This window comes from Fulmarus glacialis, unplaced genomic scaffold (assembly GCF_000690835.1).
Source record: "Fulmarus glacialis isolate BGI_N327 unplaced genomic scaffold, ASM69083v1 scaffold13636, whole genome shotgun sequence".
NCBI classification, from domain to species: domain Eukaryota; kingdom Metazoa; phylum Chordata; class Aves; order Procellariiformes; family Procellariidae; genus Fulmarus; species Fulmarus glacialis.
The window spans coordinates 5,795-17,159 of NW_009216291.1; the positions used below are offsets into that span (position 1 = coordinate 5,795).

General features: G+C 56.4%; 1 protein-coding gene across 1 annotated transcript; it reads left to right on the plus strand.

Annotated features, from left to right (window-relative positions):
* Positions 1–1,052: 1,052 nt before the first annotated feature.
* NMT1 (N-myristoyltransferase 1) lies at positions 1,053–10,759 on the plus strand. Its single transcript, XM_009579253.1, has 11 exons — positions 1,053–1,187; positions 2,528–2,672; positions 5,005–5,123; positions 5,648–5,739; positions 6,373–6,489; positions 6,982–7,152; positions 7,533–7,641; positions 8,752–8,922; positions 9,213–9,380; positions 9,806–9,955; positions 10,670–10,759. The coding sequence occupies exons 1-11, from the start codon at positions 1,053–1,055 to the stop codon at positions 10,757–10,759; spliced, it is 1,467 nt and encodes a 488-aa protein (XP_009577548.1).
* The last annotated feature ends 606 nt before the right edge of the window (positions 10,760–11,365 follow it).

An 11,365-nucleotide genomic window follows, 5' to 3' on the forward strand; every position in this document is an offset into this window, starting at 1 on the left:
CCCGCCGCCCCCCCAGCTTGCTGTGCAGAAGACCCCTCGTGCCCATCGGCAGCTGACAAAACGCCCCTGGCCCGGCGTCCCCCCCTCTTCCCCTCTCATCCCTCCGCTCAGTCCCACTCCAGCCATCTCTGGGGTTGAATTTCCACCTAACCCATGACCCTCTTGGGGACTGAAACCTTGTTTTGGGGGCCGTTGGCAGGGAGGCTCCTGGCTTGGGGTGGCCCAGCTCCGCAGCAGTAACATCGCCTGTCCCGCATTGGGGTATCTCACGCAGAGGTGAGATCACATACATCATCCCAGGAGCAGTTTTGGCGTCAGGTCGCTGCCATACTTACCCATCAGCAAGGCTGGGCTCGGTGCAGGGTTTCACGCCTGCGGCTGCTTTGGGGTGATCATCATCTGCTGCCTGCATCCAGGCTGCCCTGCATCCCTGGAAGGAGGAGCGATGCACTGGCGCAGACGCTTCCCACCCTGCGCTCCCAAAGAGATTTGCTGCTCGGTCTCGATTTTCCAGCTCCAGCATAACAATACAGTATTTTTCCAATATAACAGCCACCCGTCTCCCTAGATCATCACCTCTGCAGGTGGGGTGACTTTTGGCACAGTGTCCTTGGCCACCAGCCCTCCATGGTGCCTGGACGTGCTGCGGTGCCTTATCCCCAAGGTTGGACCAGTGTTTGCTGCTCCCACGTCCATCCTTGGACTCAGAGAGGAGGAAAAACCCTAACCTGGGCATCTCTGCCATTCCACGGGGTGGATTCGGGCACCTGCAGCCGAGCGGGGTGATGTGACAGCAAAGACGTGGTCACCTGCGGTGCGGGACACGCTCCCCACCGCTGAGCAAACCTGCGGGGTGGGAGATGTTGGCGCTGGTCCCCTTTTGGGAGCTCGCTGCTGGGAGGGACACTGGAGAGAGGGCGCATGGCTGCACCCTCCGTGCACGGAGTATTCCCCTTCCTGGAAGCTTGGACTCAGAGCAGGGAGCTTGTATTTTCTTTAGAGAGCTTCAGAAACCCTATAAATGTTCTCCAAAAGAAAACCCCAAGGCTCCAATGATGTTTCTTTTGTTCCCTAGCGGCTTGAGTCCAGCAAATGACAGCGGAGCCAAAAAGAAGAAAAAGAAACCCAAAAGGAAGAAAGAGAAAGGAGGAGATCAGCCCGACCAGGCTCAAGACCAGCCGGTGAAGGTGACTGACCCCTTCCCAGAGTCACGGCCCCTCACAACAGCCAGCCCCATCCTGAACCTCTCCGGTGTAGCTTAGGGCAAGGAAAGAGTCTCCCGGTCCTGGTTTTAAGCACTTGGCTGCTCAAAAAACTGTAGGTTTAGAGTAATTTCTCAGCCTGGCTCCGTGCGTGGGAATTCCCGTTGCTGCGGAAGGTGTTTGCGGAGCACTCCAGGCTAAACGCGGTCCTTGGCTGGATATCCCAGCCAGTTCCAGTGCTGCGGTGAAAGGGTCAGACTGGCGCCTCCGAGTTATTCTTTCCAGACACCAGCTGCCTCCTCGCAGGCAGGGAACCGCCACGCTGCCACCTGCCAGCTTCCTCTCCTGCCCGCAGCCAGCACAACAGACGCGTTCTCCTACTTCTTGGGTGACATCTGATGTTGTTGATTTTTGCTTGATTAACATAAGAACAGCAGCTGGGTCAGAGCAGGGTCTGTCTTACCCCTCTTGCCTTTGCCTGATCCTGACTAGCAGCCGGTGCTTCGTCAAGGAGCATGGGACTTGCAAGGTTTGTCCCTCCCAGCGCTGGCAGTCACCCCTCTTGTCCCCTCTGGTCCTGTGGCGGGGGATGCACACACAGATCTGCACATCAACAGAGGCTGTTTTCTGTCTGATGCCCAGTTCCCATCCAAATATTTCTAATATTTTGTCCTTCTGACTGTGCAGAGCATTAAATTGGGGCTTTGAGTGTTTCAAACTAACTTCACCGGCAATCAGGGAGGAGCTGGAGCTGTGAATTCAGCGCAGAGCTGCCCACCCTGCCAAGGTCTGCCCCAGGAGGAGGAGGAGGAGGAAAGTGTCCTTCATCTTGACTCAGCCTCTCCGCCTTGTCCTGGTCCGTGGTGCCCAGGCACTCCTCTGGAAGCTGCAGTTTGCAGATGCGGATCCAGCTTAGATGGAGGAGGCTGAAGCAGTGAGAGAGAAAAGCCACCGCAGAAAGCCCAAACGCAGGGTGTGGGTTGACCCAGGGTGTCTCTGCGTGGGTGTTAGCCGAGGTGAGGCAGGGAGGTTTGCTCTTGGGCCTCACAGCATCCTCCTTAGCTGAAGCTTAAAGCATTTTAAGGCACTTCATCTATCCCCTTCGACCCGGGAGTGCCTAGAAACCAGGTCTAGGTGTGTGGTAGGTGCCTGGTAAAAGGGTTCATCCATCTCGTAGAGGGTTACAAGAGGATCTAGGCTGGGAAGCAAGTCTTCTCCCCTTCCTGGCAGGGTCAGGTCCAGGTTCCCCTAATGAGGAGCTGAAATACAGACCTGGTGGCTCAGCTTACTTATTTTGTCTTTTCACCCTCCTTTTCTGCCCTCAGATGAACTCTTTACCTGCTGAGAGGATCCAGGAGATTCAAAAAGCCATTGAGCTCTTCTCTGTAGGTCAGGGCCCTGCCAAAACCATGGAGGAAGCCAGCAAGAGGAGCTACCAGTTCTGGGACACGCAACCGGTGCCCAAGCTAGGTACGTACAACCCCTCGCCGTTTCGTGCTACTTGGGAGAAGCCTTGTGGTCCCCAGGCTGCCCAAAGAAGCCCAAAGAAGCTGGCCTCTGGCCCTCCCTGGACGGCCCCTTGCTGCTGTCCTATCTGGGCTTCAAAGGCATCAATGACACGTGTCCACCGTTCAGCATCATGGACTGAGCGGCCAGCCCTGCTGCCGGAGAGCTGTGCAGGCGGCTGGGGGGGTCGAGAGGCACGAGGAACCGTTTCAGACATCGAATTTGATGCCTCCTGCATTTGGGCGTCGCGTAATCTCAGTCTTTAGCCCTTGAATTGGGTCTCTCCAGCCCTCTCTATCCAAGTTTCGTGCGGGGTGTTGCCAGCCTTCCTCCTGCCAGGTCCTAGGGGACTTGGAGCTAACCAGCTCTCCCCTTTCTGGGGGTTGAAGCTTCCCAGCAAGGGTTCCTTGGTGGGGAAGGTAACTTGGAGTGAGACAGTGCCAGCCGGTGATGGGAGCTGCTCAGGGAAGCAGGTCTGAGCCGCCACATCGTCGGTTTGCTGGGCTCACATCGGCCTCTGGCACGGGCAGGCGCTGGGGCTGAGCCAGGAGAGCTGGGAGAGGGGAGGCACAAACCTCACGAGCATCTGCACCCCCAAGCTGCCATGCCCATCTAAAGGTGCAGAATCCTATCTCTTCATCCCCTCTTTCCCCTGCAAACAGCCCGGCTGTGCTTCCCACCCCTAGTCCTTCCTCCAGCCCTTTCTCCAGTTTGCTCTTGACGCTGTCAGCCTGCGTGAAAAGCGATCTGCTGTCGGTAACGAGGCGTTTCTCAGCGTGGCGGGAGCGCTTGGCAGCTGAGCAGATCTGAAAGGAAGAGGGGTGCGCTGCCGCAGAGCTGCGCGGCTGGAAGGTGCTCGTTCCTGAGCTAATTGGAGCAAACCTGCAGCACTCCCGGGATGCCCACGATTGCTTTGTTTAGTCTCTCTGCCCCTGCGTCCCCCAGCAAAATCCATGCAGAGCTCAGGAGAACTAGAGAATGAGTCCAAGCCCATAGTTTCTAGATTTACCCAAAACTTGTCATGGCTTTAAATTGGCTGCTCTTTGGTAATTTCCTTCATGGGTTGTGTCCAACCCCTCTTGCTGCAAACAAGTTTGATTCCCTTTTCGTGTTGTCAGCACCAGTCTGAAGCTTTCTTTGGTCTCAAAGACTGTTTGCTGGGAGCGATGGTCTCAACTTTGTGCTGAGAAAATCGTAGTGAGATGGCACAGGGTGATGTGAGACATCAAAGCCTGATCTTGCGTCCGCCCTTTTTCCCAGAGGATCCTGGACATGGCAAACATCATTTCTGCTTGCGTAAACCCAGGAGGAAGGGTGGAAGGTATCTTCCGGGGAAGGAGAGGCACAAAACAGCCTGCTCCTCTGTACACCAAATTACTGGCTGCGCTCTGGCTGCCAGCCACTCGCTGGGTCCCAGCGTCTCTCGTGGTCCTTGCTCGGGAGCACACTCTGGCACACAGCGTTACGTACACGAGGCTATTTAGGGTCGGGTAACAAAAGTGCTGTAGGATTTTTGGGGCCGGATTTCAGAGCAGTTCAGCACCTGCTCAAAACAAGAGAGGACGGCCAGGGGTGAGCGTTTCTGGACGCCGCCCTGGGTGGGTGTGATGGGGGCAGTTCTTGCTCTGGGCTTTCCTTCACCTCCCCATTGCCTGGAAACCTTTTCAATCCCTTTTTAAGGGAATTCCTAATTAGCGTGGCTTGGCAGCACTCAAGCGATGCCGCGGTGTTGACATCCCCGAGAAAGCCGGTGCTTGAACCGACATCTCTTGGCTGAATCGGAGACTTCAGGAGTCAGTGTTTTTTTTCAACAAAAGTTGTCTTGTTCACTGCAGCTCTTCTTTAAGCGCAGTGGGAAGGAAACCTTGACGCTTGCCAAATGGCAGGGGCCAGAGCTGGCAGGGAGAGATCCGCTATCTGATGGAGTGGCTCGTGGGAAAGTGCTGGCTGAGGCTGGGACTGTGGGGATGGGGAAGGATAAGGCATCGCGTGTGGGCCTGGAGGACGTAGCTCTGAAGCTCTGATCAGTTTGGTTGCCTCCTTTCTGCTGCCTGATCAGGTCCGCCATTGCCTTTGGAAGAGGAGTTTTGGTTCTCTGCCCCCATGTCGCATTGAACGTGTAGCATGTCCCAAAGCGGGTGGGTGAAATGGCGATCCCTGGCTGCCCGTGCCAGGGACCTGGGGTGGGAGATCACGCTGGGGAAGTGGGGCACGTTGGTCACCAGATTGAGGTGTTGTGGAGACTTGGCCTCAAACAGCAGAGAGCATCTTCATGGCTCTCTGCTCTCTCTTACAGGAGAAGTGGTGAACACCCACGGTCCCGTTGAGCCAGACAAAGACAATATCCGTCAGGAGCCATACACCTTGCCCCAGAGCTTCACCTGGGATGCCCTGGACCTTGGGGATAGAGGCGTGGTGAGTACGGGCAGCTCAGCACGTGTGTTGGCAGGGCGTCTCCGTTGCACGGTTGACAGTTCCATGCTTGGACTGCCGAAGATGGTTTTGGGGATGGAAACGTGTCCTTCACCACACCAGGCAACTCTCCAGCTCGGTGGTCATGCCATCTCCTTGGGGTTAGATGGGTCTGACTTCCCCCACCGTGCACCCATCCCATGTTGGCCAGGTTGGACTGGTTTCTTCATGGGGATGTAAGGATGCCTGAAGCCAGGAATTTTCACTTAGGAAGACCCTCCAGACCCACCTCCCTGGGAGATGACCTGAGGGCAGCAGGACTTATCTGTGTATCCTGCTGCTCACCCTGCTCTGCAGCGGCACCGGTTCAGGAGCCCAGAGCAGGCGGCCGTGCTGGTAGCAGGGACAGGGCTGCACGTGGCGCCCATTGCTGTGGCCACACAAAAAGTGTGTGGTCTCAGGGTCCCGTCTCAGGGCGCGTGATGGCTGAATAACTTTCTTAACCTGTTTGGTGTCTCCTGCTTTAGCTGAAAGAGCTGTACACGCTTCTGAACGAGAACTATGTGGAGGATGACGACAACATGTTCCGGTTCGATTACTCTCCTGAGTTCCTGCTGTGGTGAGTGGCACCATGACCGCAGAGCAGAGGGTGTTGGATGCTGGCAAGCCTGATCCCAGTGACAGCGCTGCAGCTGCCTTTGCTTATCCTGTCTCACTTCTTTCCAAAATCTCCCTTCCCCATCTGTCACCATGCGCGTTGTCCCAGGTACACTGCGAGAGGGGTCTCTCGCCCAGCCCTGCCCGCCTCTGGCTTCTTTGAGATATGGGAGCCTAAAACTGGATTTTTTTTTTTTCCTCTTTGGTTTGATCCCTCGAGTGTTTGTAAAAATCCTGGTAGCTGAGTAACTTCTCGGTGCCCTGGAGCTGTAGGATGAAGGCAGCTGCCAAGTAATGTTGCCAGCAATAACACTTGGAGACCTGTTGCTCTTTCCTCAGGGCGTTCATGAATCGAGGAACATGGATTTCCTCCTGTGTCGCTAGTGAGAACAGAGCGCAGGAATTGCCCTGGATCCCAGCGGTCCTGCCTTATCACATCACTGTCACCCTCTCATCCTCCTGCCTGCAAACCCACAGCTGCGTTGGGCAGCCTGGAGCAGGACACAGAGCATCCCAGGACAGGGTGGGAAGGCAGGAGCAGCTACACTGGGGACCTTTGATGGGACGTGACTTCTGAAGTGTATCTCTTCTCCAGGGCGCTGCGTCCTCCGGGCTGGTTGCCCCAGTGGCATTGTGGAGTCAGAGTTGTCTCCAGCAAGAAGCTGGTTGGATTTATCAGCGCGATTCCAGCCACTATCCACATCTATGACACGTGAGTGCTGCTTGGCTGCATTTCTCATCCTGCCACGTGATGGCATGTGGGGCTTCCTGGGAGCGCTGAGGAGGTCTGGCTGCATTGTCCTCCCCAGCCAACCGAGCCAGACCTACACCGTTCAGCCGTGGAGATGCTTTGCTGCTTGGAGGAGAAGGTGGGGGGATATTTAAGGTGGGCAGTGAAGTTCTGTGCAAGGACATCTTGTAGTTAGCAGCTGTGAAGGCTGTTTTCCTCAACGAGTGAGGTCAGCTTAGAGCTCTGGCTTACAGAAATCCTCCAGGGCTGGATGGAGACCATTTTCCCTGGGAAAACCTTGGGTAACAGCTTAAGAGAGAGTTTTCCAAACCCAGCCCTTGCCCCCTGGCCTTCCCCGAGGCTTTGGCTCCTCTTTCTCTTGAAGGGGCTGGAGGTAAATTGCTCAGGGCGTTGGACTGATCCTGCCAGGTTAGGACAGTCAGGTCTCATGCTCTGCATTGTTTCTTTCCCAAGAGAGAAGAAGATGGTAGAGATAAACTTCCTGTGCGTCCACAAAAAGTTGCGCTCAAAACGGGTGGCTCCAGTTCTGATCCGCGAGATCACGCGGCGGGTTCATCTGGAGGGGATCTTTCAGGCTGTTTACACTGCAGGAGTGGTGCTACCAAAGCCTGTGGGGACATGCAGGTGAGTGTCTATGGTTCTCCAAAGAGATTTTGATCTGCAGACCTTCCCTTGCCGGGATCCCCTCTGTGGTGTGTAGCATGTGGGGGATTCCCCGGGACAGGAAAGATCAATTCCAGCCCAGGTTTCTCATCCCGACACGATCCTTCCAGGATTAAGTCCAGTAGCTTTGCTTAAGCTGCTCATGTATCACAAGACAGGAGACTTTCTGCAGCACAAGGGCTTCAGGCTGCCCTTGTTTTTCTCTGCGGGAGCTGCTGGCCTCTTCGGGAGCTGGTGTGATGTTCTCGCTTGCCCTCTCATGGCAGCTATGAGAACCTCGTGCCCATGCAGCCATCCCGCTGCCCAAGAACAAGTCTCCCACCGCGAGTGTGTTTCTGCAGGTATTGGCACCGGTCCCTGAATCCTCGGAAACTCATCGAGGTCAAATTTTCCCACCTGAGCAGGAACATGACTATGCAACGTACCATGAAGCTTTACCGGTTGCCCGAGGTGGGTGCCAGCCGGGGCTGTGAGCCGCAGAGGCAGAGCTCACGAATTGCTCCTCGCTGAGCAAGGGGTGAGGCTGGGAACTGGAGACACAAACATCTTGGCCGAGGTCAGGTCCTCTGCCTGGAGAACTGGGGTTTGTTTCATGTAGTAAATGACTCTGTCAAGCTATTGCACTTTATTTAATCTTTATTTATTTTTGCCTGGGTACCTGCATTTTAAGGGCAAATTCTTGCAGCTAGAGGACCCTGTGAGCTTTTGTTTCATGGTGAGTCATATCCCGTCCTCCTGGTAAAACGAGAACGCAAATATGACAGCCTTCATCTGTCCAAACACAGCCTCGGAGTGACCTTGAATTGGGTTAGTCCCTCGTTCTTCAGTCAAACTGATCGGTTCTGTCACTGCGGTTGTCCTGCTGGGGAAGTTCCCCAGCTGGATATGGGAGAAAAGACAAACAAAGCATTAAAATTGCCACCACCTTCCCCGACCTTGTTGGCTTCCTTCTGTCGGTCAGAGCTGCTCGTTTCGGTTGGAGAGAGCTGCTTTAGTGCTGGGCAGCACATGGCTCCTGTCTCCTGCCTCCCGCCGCAGCAAAGGCACCAGCTGCTGTTTCGTAGCTACCGATTTTTGCGCAGAAACCCAGACCCAGAAGCAGTCGGTGCTGCTTGGTCTGGGCTTTGCTGAGCGATCCCAACCCTAGATTAGAAATCGAGTCCAACTGGAAATAACATCAGGCGAGTCCTTGCGGTGCCTGGGGCACGTATCCCAGCCCGTCCCCGCTGCGAGCGGGAGCAGAGACCTGGAGGGAAGCTTGTGTCGTTAGTGGGTAGGAGGCCAATTCCAGCGGGACTTGATCTGGCCCGTGGGACTTGATCTGGTACATGGGGCTTTGGGACCCACTGTGCTTCTCTGCGGTCCTTGCCATCGGTGTCGTGGCCGATCGCATCCATCATTATGGTGGGCAGGCAGGGCTGGAGGGGAGAGTGCTGGGTTGTGGGACTGAAAATGGGCTGATCTAAGCAAAGCGTGTCTCGGTGCCGCTTGTCGGAGAGCCCCTTGAGTGATAAAAGCCACTGTGCAAGCAGCACAAGTGATTTCTCCTGCTTTCTGTAGACTCCCAAGACTCCCGGCTTGCGGCCAATGGAGCACAGAGATATCTCCGCAGTGCACAAGCTCTTGACCGAGTACCTGAAGCAGTTCCACCTGACGCCCGTCATGAGCCGAGAGGAGGTGGAGCACTGGTTCTTACCTCAGGAGAACATCATCGACACCTTTGTGGTAGAGGTGAGGGGGCAGAAGCGAGACGAGGGGGTGTTTTCCTGGGCTTCTGCCTCAACTGGAAGAGTGTGTGGCAAGCTGTGGGAGCAATCGGGGCGGTTGCTGCCCCGGGCAGTGAGATGCTCTTCCAGGGTGGGAGTTTTGAGCTGCTGGAGGATGGTGCCTCTCCATCCTGGGCTGTCCCCAGTCTCCTCACAGGGAGCCCACACATTGCTCAGACTGGCAAAGCCCCTCTGAGGCTCCATCCAGGCTTTATCCGAGCTCTGACGTGTTGCGGTGTCACTTCTGGCTTCCAGAGCACCCCAGGGGAGGTGACAGACTTCCTGAGCTTCTACACACTGCCCTCCACCATCATGAACCACCCGACTCACAAGAGCCTGAAAGCTGCTTACTCCTTCTACAACGTTCACACCAAGACGCCTCTCATCGACCTCATGAGTGATGCTCTCATACTCGCCAAGTCGGTGAGTGATGGCAGGACCAGGGCGGCACCACGGGGCACCGGGCAGCTCACCGCTCGCCTGGCCACCCGTGGGTTTGTGGGGAGGGCTGACCGTGGGGTAGGGCTTGTACCCGGGGCTGTACAAACGCAAATCCTAAAGGATCTGCCGCTCCGGAGAAGGATGCGGGGGTAGCCTGAACCTTCCAGCTGGCGGTGAGCTGAACTCAGGGTGTCTACTCATTTCTTACAGCAAACGATATTGCTGTATGTCCGTAGCACTTGAATTGCGGGTGGGTGCACTGATGCTAAGTTCTTCCCTGGTGGCCTTGGTCCCTTCTTCTGGGGGTGCAAAGCTGGGCAGGAGAGGGGGCAGGCAGCTCACAGATGGGAGGAACTCCCCAGCACGTAAGCAGGAGGAGCTGACGGTTTCCTGTCTTGCCTGTGCAGAAAGGATTCGACGTCTTCAATGCACTGGATCTCATGGAAAACAAAACCTTCCTGGAGAAGCTGAAGTTTGGGATTGGGGACGGGAACCTGCAGTATTACCTGTACAATTGGAAGTGTCCCAGCATGGCACCAGAGAAGGTCAGTGGGGTGGTGGGGTCCTCCAGCCCGGCCAGTGCATGGGAAGGGGTCTTGTCCCCGCAGCCCCCAGGGAGATGAGTTTGCCGTCACACACACCTCGGCGTTGCCGGTGTCTGGTGCAGTGTTACGCGCAGTAACGGGTGAATCCGGTGACGGCTCCTCCGTGCTCTCCCCGCTGTGCCTGCGCAGGGGGAGTCCCTGGGCAAAAGCACTCGCCACTTCTCTCCCCAGGCTCATGTTACTCTTGGACTAGTGCAGGTTCAGAGTCCTTTACCTCACGCACATCCGCACGGAAAACCTCTTCCCTCTGTGGAAGGAGGCCAGGTACAGAGAGGAGACAGGCAGAGGGCTGCAGGGTGACAGACGTGACACCGGTGGTCGACAGTCACTTGGTGGTTGCTGTGCCCTGTGAGCCCGCAAAGGACCCGGGTGTCACCGCGCAGCCCCGTAGCCTGTGTGTCAGTCTGTCGTGGTGGGGCGAGACGGACAAGAGCCCCTCTAGAGAGAACAGACGAGCTTGAGAGCTGTTGGGTCGTTGTTGAGCAGGACCCCGTGACAATGGGGAGCTCTGCCAGCGAATTGCTTGTAGCACGTGCGGAGAGGCTGAGCCACGGGATCTCTGTCACCTTGTCCCCACGGCCAGCAGCTCTCTCCCCACCCAGCGGCTCTGAGCACTTGCAGCTGCGCCTGTAGACACCCCGTCTGCCTGCCCTGGGCCATTTTTAGGGAGCACCTGGTTGCTACCGTGTCTTCAACCTGAAGATGTGGTTCAGCATCTGCCTGGTCCACAGCTGCCTTGGAGAGGACGGTGCTTGAGAACCAGAAGGGGCCCGGCTGTGCAGCGCTGCGGCCTGCCTGCACTACGTTGTAACAGCTAATTAATGCCTTAATGGCAGTAACGGAGCTTTGGTTCCCTTCATAGAGCACGTAAAGCCAGGTCTGTCTCTGTAGGTACAAGCCCACGTGTCTTCAACCAGCCTCGCCCTGCCGCTGAGCCTTTCAGAAAGCTCCAGGAGGTTGCCGGGAGGTTTAAGCAATCCCTTTTCTCACTGGGAGAGCTGGTGGGTTGGAGAGGCTGGTGCTGGGAGCTGCTTTTCCACTGTATCCTGCGGTGGGGCTGCCCGTGGCTCCAGCGGGTCGGAGCTTGGGACCGGCCACCAGTGCCGGCTGCCTGCAAAGGGGCTTGTCCCGGTATGAGGCTCTCGGGAAGCAGCTTCTCCCAAATCTGTTGTTATTAGCTTAGAAACGACCTTGGCTTGTAAATCAAGGCTGTCTTGCAGACTGCCCAGGCTTGTCACACCCAAAACGTTGGTCACCTCCCCAGATCGGAGCTGGGCAGGGTCCGTGCGCCCGTTCGACTGCGAGCCCATGGCTCTCGCTGCTCTCAAATATCCCAAAGCCGGTGGGGAAACCCGCATGGAC

Excerpts from the sequence above, each read along its gene's own strand:
- NMT1 (XM_009579253.1), top strand. The coding sequence starts at position 1,053 with ATGATGTTTCTTTTGTTCCCTAGCGGCTTGAGTCCAGCAAATGACAGC. Across the intron at positions 1,188-2,527 it reads CTCAAGACCAGCCGGTGAAG|ATGAACTCTTTACCTGCTGA; the intron begins GTGACTGACCCC and ends TTCTGCCCTCAG. Across the intron at positions 2,673-5,004 it reads GCAACCGGTGCCCAAGCTAG|GAGAAGTGGTGAACACCCAC; the intron begins GTACGTACAACC and ends TCTCTCTTACAG.